At 37.4% G+C, this 23799-nt stretch overlaps 1 protein-coding gene across 1 annotated transcript in view; it reads right to left on the bottom strand.

Annotated features, from left to right (window-relative positions):
• The window catches only part of AGBL1 (AGBL carboxypeptidase 1), a 707263-nt gene that overhangs the window by 193620 nt on the left and 489844 nt on the right, over positions 1-23799 (bottom strand). Inside the window, exon 22 of the mRNA XM_063448878.1 lies at positions 6310-6470. Within this exon, the coding sequence (XP_063304948.1) occupies positions 6310-6470 (161 nt within the window). The remainder of the gene's footprint in view (positions 1-6309; positions 6471-23799) is intronic.

The raw sequence follows: 23799 nt of genomic DNA, 5'->3' as shown, positions 1-23799 counted from the left end.
TTTCCATGGGAGTTTTGCCATGGATCCCCCTCCGGCATGCCACAGTCCAGGTGTTAGTCCCTTTGAAACAACTTTTCCATCACTATTGTGGCCAGAAAGAGTCCCTGTGGGTTTTAAAATTCACCTGCCTATTGAAGTCTATGACGGTTCGCCCGGCTCGCCCGTTCGCGAACATTTCCGGAAGTTCGCATTTGCCGTTCGCGAACGGAAAATATTATGTTCGCGACATCACTATTTCCAGTGCTTTGCACATTAATGTTGTGTGGTTAGCATGACAATTCTAATATACAAAGACCTGCAGATATGTTATATGTGCCATTATTTTTCAGATATGAGGAAAATATTTTTCTCTGTGTCTGAAATAAATGATTGATTATAGTCTAATATTTAGTAAGGCACTGCATATTTATGATGCCAAGGATGTCCTGTCAAGTCTCAGTACTTTTATTTAATGGCATACTGATGGCTTGTACAACTCTTGAAGGCATGTTAGCCTCTTGAGAGTTAATGTGTTTATATGTTCAGGTACAAAGAGGCATGTCTACCCCGAGAGACATCTCAATGTGTCAATGTATTTTATAAACAGAAGACAGAAGTAAATGTAGTCTTTACAGCAAAGAGAAGATGGCATTGATTGTTAGTGAGTAGACTGCATGCATATAATATAGGCAACATAATTTATACTGAATGTTACTGGAATTTGTCAGTCAATGATCTGTGGAACCTTCATGGTGGTCCTTGAACTAAGCAACACTGTATTTATGTGATTGTATGTATGGAATTTTGTCATTGACAGAAAAGGAGAAAAGAGATTGCAAGAGAAATGTAGTTGAAATGTCACTTTTGTTTTATATGTAAGCTCTTATAATTGTTTTTGTTTAATTTATTTTCATATCAATTACTGCACATTGTTAATATGACAAGACATTCATTTACAAATTAAAGTGGCCCATGAATACCAGAGTATTGAAATCTATAAATATAAAAAATATTATGTCATGCAGATTTTGACGATTAATTATGAATAAAAAAATAAAATATATTATGCTATAATAAAAGTGTTACTTAATTGGTTTAAACAGGAATCTCTGTATTTAGAAAGGGAACCCCTCCCCCCCCCCCAAAAAAAAAAAAATATTAACCCCTTAAGGACTGAGCCAATTGTACAAGTTGTGATCAAATCAAAACGTAAAACAAAAACTTGAATTTGCGCTTTATTTCTGTTCAGGCGTAAATCACCTATTTCATATTATGTGTACCAACACTTATCATATATAATTTTGTTCAAGAGAAAGAGGTCTTTCATGTCACATCAAAGATTTGTATATTAAGTATAATTTTATATGAATAAAATATAAAATAAATGTGAGAAAATAAGAAATGTTATTTGTTTAGTTCTGCATGGCATTTTAACTGTGAATGTCACAATACTGTTAGCTGTTACTGAAATAAATTACACATATTTGTATTCAGCGATTTCTAACAGGTAAAACAGTACCCCCAATATACAGGTTTTATGTTATTTTGGAAAGTTACAGGGTCAAATATAGCACATACAATTTTTCAGTTTATACACATTGAAATTTGCCAGACTAATTATGTTGCCTTTGAGACCAAATGGTGGCCCAGGAATGAAAATTACCCTCATGATGGCATACCATTTGCAAAAGTAGACAACCCAAGGTATTACAAATGGGATATTTTCTAGTAGCCACTTAGTCGCAAACACTGGCCAAAGTTAGCGCTCATATTTGTGTGTGTGTGAAAAATGCAAAAAACAAAATTGAACGCTAATTTTGGCCAGTGTTTGTGACTAAGTGGCTACTTAAAAGACTGGACATATTCCATTTGCAATACGTTGGGTTTTCTACTTTTGCAAATGGTTTGCCATCATGGGGATAATTCTCATTCCTGGGCTACCATGCGGTCTCAAAAGCAACATAACCCATCGGGCAAATTTCAATGTGAGAAAAAGGAAACTCAAGCCTTATATTTGACTCAGTAACTTTTGAAAACACCATAAAACCTGTACATGGGGGATACTGTTATACTCAGGAAACTTTGCTGAACACAAATATTAGTGTTTCAAAATGGAAAAACGTATCACAACAATTATATTGTCAGTGGAAGTACCGTTTGTGTGTGAAAAGTGCAAAAACATTTATTTTTACTGACAATATCATCGTTGTGATATGTTTTACTGTTTTTAAACACTAATATTTGTGTTCAGTGAAGTCTCCAGAGTAAACCAGTAACCCCCATGTACAGGTTTTATGGTGTCCTAGAAAGTTAAAGGGCTTGCAAGCCAAATTCTTTGGACTTTTAGCCTGGGTTGTCGGGCAGGTCCCTCAAATTGTAATTAGTAAAATGACTTGTTTACGTAAAAATATTATATAAATATACAATTATATTGTCCGTTGAAGTACCGTTTGTGTGTGAAAAGTGCAAAAAATCATTTTATGATGATATCATCGTTGTTATATGTTTTACAGTTTTTAAACACTAATATTTGTGTTCAGTGAAGTCTCCCGAGCAGGGTTGTCCCGAACAGTTCGCCGGGAACTGTTTGCCGACGAACATAGCTTGTTCGCGGTCGCCGCGGCGGGTGAACATATGCGATGTTCGGTCCGCCCCTATTCGTCATGGAGGTGGGAGGGTCTGGGAGGGAGGGTCTGCTGCTGATTGGCTGGAATGTGTCTGCTGACTGTTAGGTACAGGGTCAAAGTTTACTCAATGATGACGAATAGGGGGCGGACCGAACATCGCATATGTTCGCCTGCCGCGGCGAACTGTTAGGGACATCTCTACTCCTGAGTAAAACAGTAACCCCCATGTACAGGATTTATGGTGTCCTCGAAAGTTATAGGGCTTGCAAGCCAAATTCTCTGGACTTTTAGCCTGGGTTGTCAGCAAGGTCCCTCAAATTGTAATTAGTAAAATGACTTGATCATGTAAAAATATTATATAAATATACTTGTTGCATTTAAATATATATATGTGTATATGTATATGTATATATATATATATATATATATATATATATCTGTATATATATATATATTTTTTTTTTTATTATTATTTTAATTTATCTCTCTCTTTATATATATATATATATATATATATATATATATGTATTCATAATGCCATTCTAAATGTATTTTGAATTTAATATATGTATATTAATATCAAAATACAGTTAGAACAAATTAAAACTGGTATTTAATTTTTGTTACATTCATTTTTATAATTGTTTTTATTTAATTTTATTTTTTTATGTATGTGTATATATATATATATATATATATATAAAATTAATGTAATTCTACATGTATTTTAATATTAATATATATATAATTAATATTATATACATTTAATATTAATTAATATTAAAATACACTTTTATTAATGGTTTATGTATGTGTTTGTGCATATAAAAGCACTAAATATATATATATGATCCAAGTACTTTTATTTACTTTATTAAAAATGTTTTTAATAATTGTTAACTTTTTTTACAGGCTTTAGGGGGACAGCCTAATATTCTGGCCATATGATCGCAAGGACCCCGCGATCACATGGCAGGGGTTAACCGTATCAGGCAGTGGGGGTCTGCCTGAGCTCCTAGGCAGACCCCAGGATCACGACTGCCGTCGGGGGAACGGCAGGGACCCAGTAAGTACAAAGTACGGCAGGGACGCTCTATGCCGTTTAGGATTGCCCCAAAAGGACGGCATAGAACGCCCACCGTCCTTTACACTCATATGTCTTCCAGAATATTATGTTGATGATTCGCATTGCCTAGCGGGGTTAATCACTAAACACTGGATTTTGTCTGGTTAGATAAATTCCATTAATAATTCCCATAATGGCAAATCACATATTTACTAAAGTCAATGAAAAGTATAGGATTTGGGCAATTCACAAAGCTTAAATTTAAAACTGAATAGTGACCAAATGTGCAGATACACATTTGCTAATTATTGTTCATTTGCTTTCATGTAAGTGAATGATAATTACTAGCAGCCAGCAAGGAAATAGTTAAATAACCAGGTAACCAGCATATAGTTAATAAATTATGGCAATGCAAGTGTTATTTATGTGTCAGCTGTCCAGTGCTTGCTCGCCAGCAGCCACATTAAAGAAGTAAAATTAAATAAATAAGAAGCCTATTGTTGTCAATGTTGCCATATTACTGTAATAACGTGTTAAAACTTGCAACTGGACAGCCGTTGCTAGAAAATAAATGACAGCCCCCTGGATAACGAGTATGGAACATTAAAACAAGTAATGGAGTGAACAGATCACTGTCCTTCCCCATGTCTCCACCCATGGCTAGAATGAGGAATCTGAATGACCCCGTATGCAGCCAGATGGCTTTGTCCCATATGGTACAGGGCCATTTAGACTTTAGGTGACAGTCCCAAATAAATTAATTTGATTTTAATACTATTGTTATCATGCTTCCATATGCACATGGACATTGCATCTTTTATTCCTGATTATATGGTCCACTGTAGTGACTTCAGAAATGCAATATTTATCAACTACTATGCACATATAGATATTTGAATAAGAACTAACTCTGCAACATCTATATGATCTCTACAAACTGGATAAACTTCATCCAGTAACTATTTCATATGTGTTGGTTAATACTCTGAAGTTAAAAAGTCCAGTTCAGTAATTGATGACATTTGGAACATGAAGTGTGCAGAGGGGGCATCAAACTGATAGCCTTCCTAGGTTGGGTTACCAGATCTACCATATTTTCAGTAACACATATCACATATACATATTGATGGGACTCACATAAAAAGGGTTTCCCTGTAGTATGTTGAATTCAGAAGAAGATGTATACGATTGAGTAATTAGGCAATGAAAAATCCTGCAGTAGAAATTGTACAGACTGCAGGGCAACCCTTTTCATGTGTTTTCATAAATATGACAAAATTATTTGTGTCCCTGAAAACATGGGTAGCCTAGGATTATGTGTCTTCTTAATACTTTGCTGGTTTAGGATGAGATATGCTAGTTGTGAAAATAAATAGAATTTAGTAACATTCAGGAAAAGCATATTTTGGGCAACATTTTGCAAATCCATTCAACTTGTTATAACACTTTGAATAACCTCCAAAGTATTGTTACATAACTATTCCAAGTAAAGCTACTAAGTGCATGGATGCTTTGCTTATCGACCATCCAAACGTGAATGGCTGAAACACCCATGAGCTAATTTTATATGAGGAATCAATTGCCTTCTTTCAGTACCATGGTCGAATCTCATGTAATGTGACAGTGAAGCAAGTAAAGAACAAATGTATACATGTCTGAGAAAACCTTGAGGCAGCAACAGTAAATGTACATATATAACCCGATAACCCAAGGAGAACAACTCATTTTGCTGTATGTGAAATTATATTGCTATAATGTTACATGTAACCAATACCGCACCAACATCACTGGGGTAATAATGATTGGGACCTGAAGCAAAATCTATTTATTTTACTCAGACATTACTACAATTGATCTTTTTATGCAACATGAATGTGACAGTACAAGTGTTAAATGTCAACGCTATGCAATATATGATTTTTGTTAACATCAAATAAGATAGAAACAAAATGCAAATAAAATGCAGATCATTTATCAGGCAACCACTTGCAATACAATGCCACTGCTGTATATTGCTCACAAGCACAATGACAACAGCAGAAGGATATTGTGTACCAGAAAGTAACACAGAATATAACCCCAATATACGCTTGGGCACATACATTTGGAAAAAAAGTTGGAATTAGGAAGTGATTGCACTTATTGTACTGCTTAAAATTAAAGATACTATATTGATATTTGATTTCACAATAGCGCTTGGAGATCAACAATGATGATGCATTCACAATATTACTGTTTGCTACTATAATTCCTATTGCATGCCTTTTCCTGGATACCTAAGAAAAATATCCAGGAAAAGTTTTGTAAGATGGCTTATTAATAATAAAAAAAAACAGTTGACAAACATAATCAAACTCAGATCACATGAAATAATATGCACAAGTTTTTAGCTTTCCACACTTTTAGGGTTTATTCAATCAAACAATGATTTGAGGAGAGATGACCTAGACTTGTTAGATAGAAGCAGCAGTAATATATCCCAGCTCAGCTTATTTTGAAATATTTTTTTTTAGACTAGCTGGTTTAGTGTAAATTTTAACAACCTATTATCAAGATCAGTTCAGTAAGTACATACCTTAGTGACAGTATTCATCAGATAGGCCATACCCAATCCCTTTTCTTCTCAAACTTTCTTACCTGGTTCTCTGATATTCCCCATTTTGTTTTTCTGCTTCCAGCAAAGCCACAACCTGGGGAGGAAGTGTTGGGCTGTAGACAGACTTGCTTTTTAGAATGAGAAGTCCCAAGCAGAATTTAGCTCCCATTTCCTCAAGTTCCTTTGTTCCAACTTGTAGACCCTGTAGTGGATGCATATAACAGAAAGATAAGGAGATCCCAATGTAAGCAGATAAATACAGGATACTCATCTGGTTAATCTGTCTGTCTGTCTGTCTGTATGTCTGTCTGTCTATCTATCAATCATTCACCTCAATTAATTAAATGGGCACTATAAGTATCCAGACCACTGCATCTCAATGATGTGGCCTCAGTACAGTGCCCTTATCATTTTGCTCCTGCAGTCTAAAACATGGCTGTTTCAGATTTTTTACATTGCAAGGCTAAACACACCTCTCGTGGCTGTTACTCTGATAGCCACCTGATCAAACTAGGTTCTTGATGTTTGATGTCCTTATGCATTGGATTTATTGCTTTTCTATGAGAAGCATTTCATTGACGCATAGCGGTGATTGTGTGTGCATTAAGGCCACAATGCTTCTCCATGATAAAAATATGATAAAAAATACGATTGGACGAGCATGATGGCACCAGCAGAGGCAGATGGGGTTGAAGAGAAAAGGCTGTGTAAGCTCTGAATTACAGATGCATAAAGGGTTTACTTGATTGTTTGTTTTCCATTAAATATGGAGGCCCTGGAATCTAAAAGTCCCTTTAACTATTTGTGGGGCACTATAGTGTTCCTTTAAAGCTTGGCATTAAAAGTTTAGCACCTAGTTAAAGTTACACAAGAATGTTTTTTACTAGTCCATATCTAAACTATTTTAGCAAGTTGAAATAAACAAAGAAATAGCAATGAGGAATACTAGATTTTATATTTATTTTATATTTATAAAATATTTTACCAGGATAAACCAAGCAATGCATAAATTAAAATATTTACACCAGAAATCATAAACCTGCCCAGTTTAAATTCTGCCAATTCCACAAGAATGACACCATTACTAGCAAGCCAGATCCCAACAGCTACCATTATTGTCTATGAGAAGCTATGCTCCTTTACAATACCATGAGTCAGACTAGTAAATCTTGTGTATCTTTCTATCCTTCTAAAAGCAATACAAATGTAATTTTATTCCTGGCGTATTGTGGTCCGTACATGCACTAATAAATCAATAATGTGGAAAAGTGAAAATTCCAAATTATACTGGGTTACAATAAAAATCGGTTCCACATAAGATTTGAGCCACGCAGCAAAGTCTCTTCACTAATGATGTAAGGCTGAAGGCTATATATTGAGTTTAAGTGAGCACATCAGCTATTTAGGCTTAGATCCTATCATGTAGTTAAAGGCACACTTTAAAGTAAACCATTTTTAGAGTTGCAGCAAAGAACAGTGCATTGTTGGAGTTATTTATTCTGATATAGTTGCATTGTGATAAGGGTTTCTGGCCATCTTTGAAGATCTTAAAGACTTTGAGAGGTAAGTGAACACAATTTCAAAGATGTTGCGTGATAGACTGGGGTAGACCAGACTGCCAGACTGTGGCGACTAAATATGGCGGTGTGGTATTAACAAGTGGCTGCAGAATGAGATAAGAAGGCACTGAAGGCATTCACATAATACACATAAATAGTCATAGTGTGGCGATAGATTAATTTAATACATAAATATTAAATAGTGATCTCAATTAATCTATCGGACCCATATAACTCATGTGCAGCATGAGTAGGACCATCCACACTGAGATGTGTAACTTTTGCACAAAAGACTCATCAAATGTTCTTGTCCGAGGGCCAAAATCTCCCATCCCTCTCCTGTACACTTTTTTATTTTAGAATGATTGCTGAGTATCTGGTTGTCCTTTAACCCCTTAAGGACCAAACGTCTGGAATAAAAGGGAATCATGACATGTCACACATGTCATGTGTCCTTAAGGGGTTAAACTAGACCTAGATAGCTAGCTGCTAATTACTTGAGAACTACAGCATATTGGATTATATAATTAATCTAAACTTGCAGCCATATTTTGACAATCCATTTCAAAAGCTAATATTTTAGAATGACAGCTGTGTAGTGTAAAAACATTGTTTAGTGATAACACTTTGAATTCATAATGTTCTTACATTTCCCTCTGGTATATTAGTGGCATTTAAATGTATTCCTACTTGAATATTAGTATCATTTAAATAACTTAACTGCTTAAATATGTTTGTTTGTGCATCTTTGTATATCTACCCTATAAATACTATAATAAGTATAGTATAGCAGCTCTATCACCTCCAAAAAGTATTCTTATAGCATGAAAATAAAATAATTTTATTGAAATTCCAACGCAGTCAAAAGGTATCGTAAGACAAAGTAGGGACTATCTTGTCTTATGGTAAATGCCTTGAGTAAAATGTGGAGCACCAGCGTTGAGGTTTATTTCTTTTCTTTTTTTTTATTTGTTACGAAGGTACATACAAGAGAATAAGCAGAAGTATGAACACATCATAGATATGACAGAAATAGATGTGTCACTATGAACAATAAGACATATAGGTAACACGCATAGCATGTGGTACTTAAGACTTATTCAAAATCAGTATCCAGTGTGGTTCACGTTTACTTAATGCACTACTATAATATAGCACACTTGCACTTTTTAGTAATATAAGAAATGTGAATACAGACAAGCTATCAGACATGTAACTGGGGACTACACCTTTTTTTAAACAGTCTTAAGCTTTTCAGATGCTTGTAGGCCAGGTAGTAGTGAAAATAATATAAAACACAAATTGCTTGGGGTAATAATCGCAGTAGCACAGATGGTACCAGCATGCCAGAACATGAGTAAAAGTAACTAGAAATAACCAATACCTAACTCAGCACACAACGCTCAAACAAAATGGCAATCTGAGTTTGGTTAGTGACCCTTGTATGTTAATAGCCTGGTAGCAAATTGTTAAACTGGCACTACATACTCTGGGTGGTAATTGGAATATTACCATTAGGCTGAACCTAACTAAACTAATAAAGCAGTTAAATATGTGCTAATTTGTCAAGAAGAAAAATAGTAGTATCGAGCAATAAATCATGCCCATAACTAAGTACAGTTTAATCATTGCTTAACAGGAAAGGGAAGTGAGAAAGGATGGAGGCTCACATGGTGTTGCAGAATCGTCCATAGGTATCATGATTGTACTCTTGCACACATCTCAGATTACAGCACTGACATGGGCTCCAGAAACTGAAGATTGAAGAAGACAATGCCCACGAGGAGCAGCATCAGGTAAGTATTACCCACCTGTGCTGCACCCCCAGGTCACCACAATCCAAGCAGCAACGTCACCACCGGGGGCCTTTGCAAAATATGCAAAGCCCTCTGAATTTTACAAAGCCGCTTTAAGCAGATAATGTGGAGAGGTACAATTTATTACGTTTTAGATCTTTAACTTCATTGAGAGGAATGTATTCAGATCTTACGGGGTTTATTCACTAAAGTGTGAGGTGCAGTGATCTGAAAGCTTAACTGTTAATATCAAATTTGCTCAATTGTGTTCAATGGGGTTTTACAGCACGAAGGCTGTGAAAAATGAACACGGGAATGGTAAAAATGTCATTTTTTAATATACCTTATTGGAAGCATTGATATTCCTGGTATTCTAGCTACCTGGGATTCCAACACTTACTATGCACAGACAACCACCTTAGGATGGTTTAAATAAATGAATGCAAAATATATCATCCACTTGTCAACATGTTCACTGGTTCACTCATTGGTGAAGAAATTAATACAATCTGCAAATTATGTTAAAGAAAAAAAAAGATCACCATTATTTTATCTCACTGTGATTTCCAATCAAATGTACCTTCTAAGCTTCTTAACTGCACTTTCAAAAATGGTTTTGGGTCACCTTGTTCTTGGCAGCAGAGCTTTTTAAAAATGAAATCATTTATTTCATGCCATTTTTATAAAAGTATAATATTGCTTCTGTTATTACTGAGAGAAGCTAGGCTTAACCTCTGAACTCCCGATAACATGTATACATAGGTGGCAAAACTCTGTATCCATAAGCCAACCTCTTATATATATATACTGTATATTTTATAATATTGTAATAACTTAAAAATAACAGGAATTAATATTTTACTTTGGTCGTCATGTTTGATCACTAATTTGAGGATCAACAGAGATTTGTATTTGTTTTTGTTATTAAATAATGAACTATTTATCTATAGTGACGTACAAATAATGATACATGTTAATTTTCAGAACACAAATAAAAAAGCCTTGACTATGAGGTTGGTTGTTTGACAAATAAATTGGTAGTGAAAGGATATAGAACTGGATGTCCAAATTGTTTCCTGTTGTTCACACAACTTGTGACGTTTTCTGCCAATCTCACGTTGACATGGTTCTATGCAATTTTTAGTACAACAACAATAGTTGTTGGACTTTGTATTGATTCTCAAGTTTTAAGATATTAAAAACTTCTTCTTCTTACTGACTTTAAATACCTTCAATGATTTGGGAATTTCATCGACTCAACGGTAATTACAAAATATATTTTTTTAATAATCTGAATCAATAGAAGAATTACTGAGCTCCATTAACCTAGAATGCCACCCTCACTTTGTTAAAATATAAATGCATGAATTATAAAAAAAAAATGTTTGTTAAGCTTTAATATTGAAATATTTATTGCCAGAGCTATTTAGTGCCACTTTTAGCAAACATTTTGGTTTCTGTGAAACGTGATACTGCCATGAATGCTTTTCTGCCATTGTAAACTCCATAAATCTAAAAAGGCTGTTAGCAAATGGGGAGAAATAAACTATACAAATCAAAATCGGTAGATATTAAAGAAGGGAAGATAGCACTTTGGGAGGAATAAACAGCGGAGATGTAAATGTTAGCCGTATTTACTGGCATACAGTATACTAAATGAATCTCTTAGCCCTCCAGAGATAAAACCCCATGTGGGCAGTCATGTATTAATAAACTGTCTGTCTATTGCAATTAGGCCAACTGATTTCAAGCCATTGTTCACACACTGTATATTTATCACATCAATCTGAAATGTTAGATTGCAAAAAATAACAACACTCATGATGCCTGGCATTGGATGCTTGAATTATATATGATCGCCTGCAGAAAGCATTAACAGCTCCTTGGTTTTCTCAAAGCTCATATATCAAAGTTGTGTTTTGCACCTGTTGCTTCCACGAGTAGACCGTGAATTACAAACCTGCAGGAATTATGTGCTCTAATTTATCTAATTCAGACCTGAGAAGCACTAAAAAGAGCTGGGGAATACAATACAAAACATATAAGCTGTCTCGAAAAGAGGCTTGTTAATTTAGTGTATGGGTGAAATCTCTTTAACATCTTATTATAAACATTTTTTAACCCCATCAGAAGCAGAATATCTATTGTCACACTAGCCATCTGTTGCTAAATAAAAGTTAGTCTCTGCCATTTCACCAAATTACTAGTGAACGCAGAAGACTTCACAGTCACTTATCGATAAACATGATAATATACATCATATACGTTGCATATAGCAAAACTTGGCTGGACCCCAGCTTTCCTTGTCTAAAGTAGCAGGTAAAAATATACTAGATGTATACCTAATAAACAGTGGCTTTATCAGAGTCCATACAGATGTTCAAACGGCTACTAGATGCATACTTGCAAAAACAGAATATTCAAGGATATAATCTTTCAATGTAGGGTAATAGCTGCTTGATCCAAGGATAAATCTGATTGCCATTCTGGGGTCAAGAAGGATTTTTTTTCCTAGCTTGTTGCAAAATTGGAAGTGCTTCAAACTGTTTTTTTTTTTTTTTTGCCTTCTTTTGGATCAACAGCAAAAACATATGTGAGGAAGGCTGAACTTGATGGACGCAAGTCTCTTTTCAGCTATGTAACTATGTAACTATGTAACACCTACTAGACATATTAAATTTACCAGAGAATGTAATATTATTGGCTGCATGTACCAGAACCATTATTCGTATTAAAATGTCTTAATCATGGACTCCATCAGGTTACTTTAATTAAATGGCACATATAGACAGATACACTATATATGTGGATATGCATATTTTATCTATTTATAATAAAGAACATTCCATACACAACATTAGCACAACATGTAAAAACGGGCCATTGTGGTATGGATTGGTTCACAAATATCTTTCTAATATGTATTATTTTTTTGTTTATTTACCTGTTCTTATCCACAGCGCTTTAGTAAATTTAACAAATAATCATAGGTAGGTTTACACACAGATAGAAGATAATCAAACATGTTGATACAATAGGCGATGAGAACCCTATCTATGTGATTCAATCTAACGTATACAGCACTTTTATAGAAAGTGCAATGCAAAACAGATCATGAGCTTACACTCTAAAGGTAGATTGTGCATGAAGACAATAGGTTGCAAAGAAGAAAACACAGTTCGTAGCTAAGAAAGTAAGAGGTGTCATAGAAAAATCAATTTCAGGTGTGAGTAATTGAGAAGTTGGTGAAATGGATAGCGAGTAATTGATGGCAAAATTCTATGTACAATAAAAAGAAATAATCTGAGAATTTCAAATGGAACATTTAAACGCAGATAAAGGAAAAATAAACATGAATTTATACAAAATCAATGTCGTGGCAGTATTTCAATCATCATGTGATTTATTTATTTTTTTTCCAGAAAGTATTTTCTAGAAATAAAAGAACAAGAGATTTGGTAATCAACTATCATCAAATCTTTTGTTATTTAAATGGGACTTTTGTTGCCCTGCGCATGGTCCATCCCAGTTACAGCGTCAGTAGAATTCGCAGAATATATGAGTCATTTCATGAGTTCTCTTTGTAGCTCTCAATGTACATTATGCAGCACAATGCAATGTAAAATATTCATTCTTTTTCATTCCTCTGTGATTCAAATAATGGACACATATGTCCAAATAAAAAACGCGAGGAAGCTCACTCCATAATGGCTACGGCAAATTATAATATGGTATGATTACTTAAGCTACCATTTGCATATGATTACATATAATGTTTCTTTATTGTGATAATAGGCATCATCAGCTCCTCTGAGAAATATACATCACTGAAAGTGTGTTTATCAGTGACTTCCATAACTAGCCTCCAGAAAACAAATTTCAAGTCAAGAACATTGTATTTTATATTGGTCTCCTGGCTCATGTAAAGCATTCAGGTATAGGGTTTAAAATATTGAGTTAACATAAAATACTGATGGCAATAGACTGATGTTTAATTCCAGGAATATTTTATTGCTTTGCATCTGTAGCATTAAAATCACACACATCATTATAATAATGTTATGTTATGGGTGAATTGTGAATTTATTTAATGATTTGAAGCTAATTTGGTTTATATTGAGAATAATAGGAACTCATTAAGCAATAGGGGATGTAATTGGCCAATTCATGTGATATCAAACATTTTAAATAATTAGCAACTGCATTATGGAAGAAGAATAGATGTTATTGTTCATCCTCAGGGGTTAAACCAGAATTAAAATAGCTGTAATGTGTTGTAAACCAGTAAGAACCAAATATAGTGTGCATCATCTTAATAGACTAGTTCTTGGAGGTACTATCCTGACCTGTAATATTCAATAGATTTAATTTAATTAGATTTAAAGAGTGGCTGATGGTAAGTAAATATTACGTTTGTTGAGGCATAAATAGTATGGATAGTCATTAATATTTAACCCCTTAAGGACCAAACTTCTGGAATAAAAGGGAATCATGACATGTCACACATGCCATGTGTCCTTAAGGGGTTAAGTCCGAGTTAAATAAATCAGTATAAATATTTTAATACAATAAATGCTAGGGTAGCCCAAATGAAAGTCGGAATTAGTGATATAGCGATGTGCTTGTAGATGGCTGGCACTTTAACTTTTTTTAAAAACAGCTGTTCCTCCACCCTTCCTAATTCAGTTTCGTGACAGCTGTCAGAATGTCTGGCAGCTCTTGTACAACTGTATTTGATAACTATTTTCTTAAGATTGCGTTAGACGAAAGGCAGAGAACATGCATTGTTTGTTGAATTACGCAGTTCACATATGTTGTTGGTTTTTTTTTTTGCAACAAATGTACCAGGTAAGTTCTCTAATTCAATAACTAACATAGTCGAAATTTTTCACCTGTGAAATTATGCATTTTTTTTATACTCAGTCTGGAAATTAATGATGTCATGAGAATTGTCTTGGGATGCTTAAGTACACAATTCCCAATGAGTCCAGACCCATTTACAAATGCATTGGCTTGGGAAAACACTGCAGAGCAGCCTCCACAAGCTTATTCCATTTCCTTCCAGCTGGAGGCAACTTTTTAACACATTTTGCAAGTCCAGAATGTAGGTTTTTAGCATCCTTTTTAGGATTGTATGGGTGATAAAAAATCCTTAAATAGGGGGCGTGACTAAGACACGCACGGAGCTGGACTTGTGAGAGACTAGCTCCGTCGGACTAAGTACCTTAAAGCCTGTATCCACAGCACTAGACCGGACAAAAAACGGCTGCCTCAACTGTCAAACAAGCCAGCCAGAAAGAAGAGGCAAAAAGCCGCGAACCTGCAGATCTCGGCCCTCTCAACATCGAGCAAGCTGCTCCAAGATGGCGCAGACGTGGCGCACTCACCAGCATCTGAATCAGAGGCAAGTGATGTAACCTCAGTATCTCGCCTCCGACACATCCCCCAATGCTAAAGGAGACATTAGGATCCTGCTGACAGACCTTAAACAAACTATGAGAGCCGTTAGTATGCCGGTTGTAGGAGAAGAAGTTAGCGTCCCTATAGTAATATAGTGGAGTAAGACGACAAAAAAAATAAAAATAAATAAATAAATAAATAATAGCAATAATAATAAAATAGTCACAAAATAAGATAAACCTCATACTGGGCATGTTTAGCATATTCCCATAAGTTAATACTGATGAAAGTATACAGGTACAAACGGACACAGGAATGTAGGCCGTAATATGTATCGCGGTCTTGCTCTCTTTATAACACATGTCCTCTCCCTATTTTGACTTGGGGACTCGACATCTCTGTCTCGGTCTAGGGTTAAAACCATGGATAGGGACGGTCCCCTAAAGGACTCATATACAGAAATAAGGTATACAAATTATACCAAACAAGTGGAGCGCTCTAAACAGTAGAGGGGTTTACTCACCCCTTTGGTACAGTGACAGTCTTGAAAAACTTGAATGTACATATACAAGGAAACAAAAACAAGAAAAACTAAAATATAGTGCAGATGTTCCAAAAATGGATAATTGGTAGTAAGTAATGACTGAAACCACTCACATGGACAGGAGCCTATATGGTATTGGCTCCGTAAAAGGATCCTTTATGCCAATTACGGAGCCAATACCATATAGGCTCCTGTCCATGTGAGTGGTTTCAGTCATTACTTACTACCAATTATCCATTTTTGGAACATCTGCACTATATTTTTGTTTTTCTTGTTTTTGTTTCCTTGTATATGTACATTCAAGTTTTTCAAGACTGTCACTGTACCAAAGGGGTGAGTAAACCCCTCTACTGTTTAGAGCGCTCCACTTGTTTGGTATAATTTGTATACCTTATTTCTGTATATTTGTTTTTTATTGTGTGTAAGGGGTATTCCACTTTTAGTGTTGAGCAGCTTTTACATTTTGGGCACTGTAAAGAAACACTTTCTATCTCTTTATTGAGGTAGTTTTCTCTATTCCCTAAAGGACTCAACTTGAATAAACAGAGGCTGGCACTATTGGTAGCGAAAAGGGCTAAAGCCCAAATTGTATTCTTCCAAGAAACCCATTTCCAATGGGGTAAAAGACCTAAATTCAACTCCCCTCTGTATGTTTTAGACTTCCACTCCTGTTTTTCTGAGAAGAAATGGGGGGTGTCGATCCTTATCGGGAGAGATGTGGCATTTGAACTAGTAAAAAAACGTACAGACAAACAGGGAAGATACTTAATTATACAATGCCTACTGAATAATGCCCCATACACCTTAATTAACTTATACGTCCCTCATACAGCACAGGCAGCATTTCTCCTCAATATTTTTAATGCACTGGACGAAGGCAGATTAGGGGACGTAGTGATAGGCGGGGACACGAATTTCATTCTAGATACTCAACTTGATACATTCTCTTCCCACACAATGAAGGCATCTACTGAGACCAGGGCCGGATTAAGAGCACACTGGGCCTGGTGCTGACAATTATGTTGGGCCTAATTACGGAATCTTATCGACTAAAAACACTAAAACAGTCATACCTCCCAAGCGTCATGTATCTGATGGAGATGGTGCTGGAGGGAAACTCAAAGGATGCAGCTATAAGAAAACACATACTCTATGCTAATCTCTCTCTAATTTATGCTTTCATCTTTCAAGTAAATCCAAAACCCTTAACAGCAGTGTCCAGTGAAGCAGGAAGTCAATGGGTGGGGTAAAAGGGTGGGCCACTGGTGTGAATCACGTGACCAGACCTGCCAAAAGGGGAGAACATGCCCAAAAAGGGTGCATGTCTGTCCAAAGAATTTGAAGGAAAGCCTGGCATGAATGCATGTCAGGCTGCCCGCCAATCATGCAGGCTGTCCAACTAAGGGCATACTATGCAGGCAGCACCCTGAGATTTACATAAATGCGTCTAATGATGCGCTCACTCCATGCTTTCTAAGGACTGTCCCCTAGCACTCGCTGGTCTACTTGTCTCCTTACCTTCTTACTAGCAGGCAGAAGTTTCTGGTATATAGTCTGAGACAGATAAAAGGTGTATGTAGTGAGTGTAGAAGAATGGGGACATGCCACAGTGTTAGAGAGACCAACGTCTGCATTACCTAAACTAATTTTATTGTCAGCCAGTCCACACAAGTTTTGTTCCCATATATCCCTCTTAAGCTTCCAAACTTAAAGGGACACTATAGTCACCAGAACAACTACAGCTTATTGTATTTGTTCTGGAAGTAGAATTGTTCCATTTAGGCCTTTTGCAGTAAACACTGTCTTTTCAGAGAAAATAACTCCACTGGCCACTCCTTAGATGGTGGCTAGAGGTGCTTCCTGGGGCAGTACTGCCTAGTGTGCAGCACTGCCATTCAGTGTCTCCACCCTCGGCATGCAGACACTGAACTTTCCTCATAGAGATGCATTGATTCAATTTATCTTTATGAGGAGATGCTGATTGGCCAGGGCTATGACTTGTGCCAATCCTATGGGGAAGTATTGTAATTTGCTCAGACCACTACTTCTGATGATGTCAGCAGACAGTCAGTTCAGAGGCAGAGCCAGCAGCTGCAGACTTGAATACAAGTTATATTTTACTATAGAAGGGGCCAGGGTGGTGGTTTTAACATAACAGGGTCAGAAATACATGATTGTGTTCCTGACCCTATAGTGCTACTTTAAGCAAGAGTATGTGAAGAATAGTTAGGGTTGCGACCTTTCTTGGAAAAAAAATACCAGTCTTAATCATTTGTATAATCACAGGGAGTGACATCAGAGAAAATTCTGTAAAATCACCAACAAACTACTCACAGTTTGATTCTGCTGTATAGATGGATTGCTCCCAGTGTCTCAGTCTCGCAAGTCACCCAGTGTCTCAGTGTCCCTATGTATCACAGTGTCAGTGTCCCCATGTCGCCCAGTCCCCTAGTCTCCCAGTGTCTCAGTGTCCCCATTTCTCCCAGTGTCTCAGTGTGTCCCCATGTCACTAGGATACTGGGGACACTGAGACATGGGGACACTGAGACATGGGGACACTGAGACCCGGTGACACTGGGAGACATGGGGACACTGAGACATTTAGGGAAACTGGGAGAAATGGGGACACAGACACTGGGAGACAGAGACATGGGAACACAGACACTGGGAGACTAGGGGGCACTCGGAGACTAGGGGACACTGGCTGAGAGACAGACACTTGGGGACACTGGGAGACATGGGGACAGTTGTGGACATAGACATGGGGACACTGGGACATATAGGGACACTGGGACACATGGGGACACTAGGCACACTGAGAGATATGGGACACAGACACTGGGAGACTTGGGGACACTGAGACACTAGCGACACTGGATGGGGACATGGGGACACTGGGAGAAATAGCGTCCCCATGTGTCTCAGCGTCCCCATGTGTCTCAGCATCCCCATGTGTCTCAGCGTCCTCATGTCTCCCAGTGTCTGTGTCCCCATGTGTCCTAGTGTCTCAGTGTCCTCTAGTGTCTGCCCCGTGTGTCCCCTAGTGTCCCCATATGTTCCCTAGTGTCTCAGTGTCCCCATGTGTCCCTGCTGCCTTTCCCCCATCCCTCACTTACCTGAGCTGTAGAGCTGCTGTCTGGACTCTGTGCTGTGTTGCTGCTCCCCACGGATCAGTGAGTAGTAGAGAGAGGCAGGGATATGCATAGACATATAATACCTAGACACCGCATTGACTGCTACTTCCTATTGGCGCTGATGTGCCGCGGGGCCGACATCTTGGATCGGTCACAGTGTGATCTGCAGCATAGACATATATAGAATATATATGTCTATGTTCTGCAGAGCAAGGTCCTCAAAGTAAACATGGTTAGTCTTAAAATCCACCCGGAGGGTGTATAGATCCAGTAGCAGGATGTTTAATCCTGGGATATTAAATAAAATTAACTGACATTTGCTGCTTTAAGACCTCTGTGGTTATTTACGTTATCGACTAAGTTTACTCAATACATTGAAATTATTTGAATTTCCAGATTGAAACTATGCCTTGCATTTGGATTTAGGTTTGCTCAAATTAAAAGTTTAGTGAACTAACCTCACAATCTATCATCTTAATATACATGTTTTAAAGTGGGACTGGATCTTTGCCTGATTTGTAATGTATTTACTTTTCACCTATTTTTAACTAATATGGATTTTGGAACTGTGCAAAATAAAATGTAGATATCTACAACTCTTTATTATTGTGAGCTCTGTCTTTTGCACTTTGAAGTCCGCATGGAGATAGCATAAAGAGAATAGGAAAAATCAAACAATCACATCACTATTTACTAAAGTGAGATTTGTCACTAAGTCAAAGTAAATTAAAAAAAATTGGGACAGAAGTCCTAATATATAGACATATAATACCACACCGGGTGCATTTCATGGCCCCCCGAGGTCAATACGGCGTCTAGGTATTATATGTCTATGGGGATATGCTGTAACTTCCTATCCCTGCCTCTCTCCACACACAGTGACCCCTACTGGCCGGTGCTGGTATTGCAGACTAATCTCCACTTATTCTGAGAAAAATACCTGCATTTGTATTGCCGGTATTACTGCAATACCGGCACGGCCATGCAGCCTCAAATACCAGCTGTGCCAGTAAAATACCAGTCAGGTGGCAAACCTAAGAGTAGTGTGTGTGTAAAAAAAAAAAAAAAAAAAAATTTTTTTTTTTTTTTTTTTTTTTTAAATGGGCCTATTCCATGGGCCTGGGCCTGGAGCTGCAGCTCCATCAGCCCCTATGTTAATCCGGCCCTGACTGAGACAGGCAGGAAAACAACTACGGGCACCTTAATCAACTTCTCTTAGAGCAGAATTTTACAGACCCATGGAGGGTGACACATCCGCAAGAAAAAAAATTTACGTTCCACTCTGTGGCACATAACTCGTACTCCCGAATAGACTGCTTTTTGATACCCACCTCCCTGATCAGCAATGTCGTCAACACAACTATAGGCCTTATAATGTGGTCGGACCATGCACCAATTATTCTCAACCTAAATGAACAATTCCCTGCTAAAGGCAGAGGAAATTGGCGGCTTAACGAAAGCTTGCTTTATGACCAATTCTCAACCAGACACACTCACAGAAATTATGTGGTTAGCCCATAAGGCATACATTAGGGGAGTACTAATTAAGCACGTGAGTAGGGCCAAAGCCGCGCGTATAGCCAAATATATAAACCTCACTAGCCGCCTCACAACACTAAACACGCTTAATAAAAAACACCCTCAAGGACGCACCTTAGAGAGATTACAGAAGTACGAACACAATTACAAGAAATGGAAGTGGCTAAAACAAATTTTTTCCTAAGACGACTTAAAGCAAAATTTTACGAGCAGGGAAACAGAGCAGGGAAAGTACCTGCATCCAGACTTAAAAAACAAAGCATAGAACCAAAATAGCTTACGTTCACAACCCCCAGGGTCAGAAAATCGTAAACCCTGATAAAATAGTACAGGAATTTGCTCAGTTTAAAGATGATAACCTGGCATCCCAGCCAACACAAGAACAGATAAACAAATTTCTAGGAACAATCTAGCTACCTTCGCTGCCCACTGATAAGATCCCTGACCTTATTAAACCAATCTCAGTTGAGGAAGTTACGCAAATTATTAAAGATTTACCTAATGCTAAATCACCAGGACCAGATGGACTTTCTTCCATATACTGTAAAACCTTCCAAACTGCTCTTATCTCACATTTAGTATCTCTGTTTAACCAAGGTTTCACACAAGGTAAATTACCAGGCGAAATGCTACGAGCTCACATTGTCACACTACCTAAACCGGGTAAAAAACCTACAGCATGCGCCAACTTCCGCCCGATATCCCTATTAAATGTAGACACTAAACTACATGCAAAAATCCTGGCGACTAGACTCAAACACTTACTCCCCACTCTAATCCACTATAACCAATCTGGCTTTGTCAAGGGCAGGAAGGGCTCAGACAATTCTAGACTCCTTCTTAACGTCCTGGAGGGTCTCAACACTAACAAACTGGGGGGATTACTACTAGCATTGGACGCAGAAAAAAGCCTTTGATAGGCTCAATTGGCTATACATGAAATCAGCACTAGACAAATTTGGCTTTCCTTCCGAATTCATAACAGCGATTATGGCTCTGTTGTCATGTTTTAAGCCTCCCGATGTCTCCTCATGCTTCCGGGTTTGACGGAGCTTAGCCACACCCCCTTTGACACGGTCTGCTATTTAATGCGACCGCACCAGCTGATAGACGTTGGATTATTGAACCGCGTACCGCGCCTAACTAAACGGCTCACATACCTCGCTGAGACGACCACATGCTACCAGACCGGACTGGAGGATTATTCAAGTCCCCAACATCTCTCCTCAGCATCGACTAGTGCCTGCTCTCTCTTCAACCATTCACTGAAGCAACCGCCTCTGAGGAGAACTGGGGAAACAATCTCTCTACTTCTGGAAGCTAAGTATCTTAAAGTCTCTGAGATAAGAGCTAGCAATGCTAAAGTCTTTGTTTCAACTTATTAAAGTCTGCTATCAAGTTGTCCAGCAATCCTGCTACAGCTTTCCTCAAATCAAGTATTGTTCAAGTTCAGCTGTACCTGTCTTGCTACAGAAAGTCTTTATTGCAACTTACTAAAGTCTGCTATCAAGTTGTTCAGCAATCCTGCTACAGCTTTCCTCAAATCAAGTATTGTTCAAGTTCAGCTGTACCTATCTTGCTACAGAAAGTCTTTATTGCAACTTACTAAAGTCTGCTATCAAGTTGTTCAGCCATCCTGCTACAGCTTTCCTCAAATCAAGTATTGTTCAAGTTCAGCTGTACCTGTCTTGCTACAGAAAGTCTTTATTGCAACTTACTAAAGTCTGCTATCAAGTTGTCCGGCAAGCCTGCTACAGCGTTCCTCAAATCAAGTGTTATTCAAGTTCAGCTGTACCTGTCTTGCGACTAATAATTCCAATATATACAATCTCTTATAATTTGAACTGTTAACAAGAATAACGGACTCTGATTAATTCTGAACCTTGTCATTGCAAACTGAAGCAAACCGTTTATTATTTAAAGAAACAGTACCTGTTATTCTGGAACTGAAGTCTCAGTTCCATCTAAGTGTCTTAATAAAATATCAAAGTCCTAAGAAATCTGCAGTTGTGTTCCACATCAATTACTGTGAACGTGACAGAATAATCCAGCCCTTGTAATGGAACCAGCAGATTTCGATTCTAAAGTATTGTTGCTGAATCAACGAGTCGATTCACTTAACCAAGGTGTGCAAGACCTGCAGGTTACAAATGAAAGAATTCTCACTTATGTCAAAGACTTACAGACACATACTCCTCATACTGTTCTGCACTCAATTAGCGATCCTGCTGTATGTAACCCTGAAAAATTCTATGGTGATCGTTCCAAATATAATGAGTTTTTTTATTCCTGCAAATTATTGATTGCTTTAAAACCTAGATCTTATCCCACAGAAAGATCTAAGGTTTTTTCAGTTATCTCATTTCTGAGAGGTGAACCTATGTCCTGGGCCCATTCCTTTTTGGACAATGATGACCCCATCTTAGATTCACTGGAGGAATTCCTTAAAGCCATGTCTCTTCTCTATGAAGATCCATACAAACAAAATACTGCTGAATTAACAATTAGAACCTTGCTACAAAAACATAGACCCGTTGAAGATTATATTGCTGAATTTAAAAGATGGGCAGTAGAAACGCAATGGAATGACATCGCATTGCGCAACCAGTTTCGAATCGGCTTATCTGAAGCTGTAAAAGATGAACTATCCAGAATAGAACTCCCTACTACTTTGAACGCTCTGATTCATCTTTCGATCAGCATTGACAGAAGGCTTAGAGAAAGGAAGGCCGAAAAGGCTCTCTCAACTTCAATTCTGAAAAAATCATTTCATCCTCCAAAGCCTTCTGACAACTCATCCTTACCAACCGAACCTATGGAAATAGGGGTAATAAGAAGTCCCCTCACTCCTGAAGAGAAAAATTGACGACGTATATTAAACCTTTGCATGTATTGTGCCTCTCAAGTTCATTTGGTCTCTGATTGCCCCTTATTGAAACGGATAAAGGGCAGTAGGCAGACTCATGCCTCTTCCATCCTAAGTGTACTCTCCTCTACAGCAAATACTCAAATGTCCCCTATCATTCTCATATTACAGTGGGACAATGAAAGAATTATGACCAAGGCTGTCATCGATTCCGGTGCAAATGGAGTGTTCATCGACTCAGCCTTTGTAACAAAGAATAAAATTCCTTGTATTCGTAAAAGAACTTCTGTTCCTGTTAGAGTGATTGACGGGTCCCTCATCTCATCGGGACCAATACTTCATGAAACCATCCCTCTAAAAGTAACCACCAATCATACTCATACTGAATTTCTTACATTTAATGTTCTTCCATCACCACTTTATCCAGTTATAATAGGGATTAATTGGTTAAGAAACCACAACCCTCAAATTTCTTGGTCCCCTTTTTCTCTCACCTTTAACTCTGACTATTGTAAGAAAACATGCTTACAACATATTCCAATCGTTCAGACTACTAAAGAACCAGCTATACCCTCTTGTTATTCGGACACCGAACTGAAACCTCCTCCTCATACAGTCGTTGGGACTCTATCTTCCCTTCTCGATGACATAAAAGGACTCAGTAAAGATACTCTTAATCTTCCTACATCAGTT

The sequence above is a fragment of the Pelobates fuscus genome, chromosome 3 (genome assembly GCF_036172605.1).
Source record: "Pelobates fuscus isolate aPelFus1 chromosome 3, aPelFus1.pri, whole genome shotgun sequence".
NCBI classification, from domain to species: Eukaryota; Metazoa; Chordata; class Amphibia; order Anura; family Pelobatidae; genus Pelobates; species Pelobates fuscus.
This window is presented reverse-complemented; position numbering and strand designations above follow the sequence as displayed.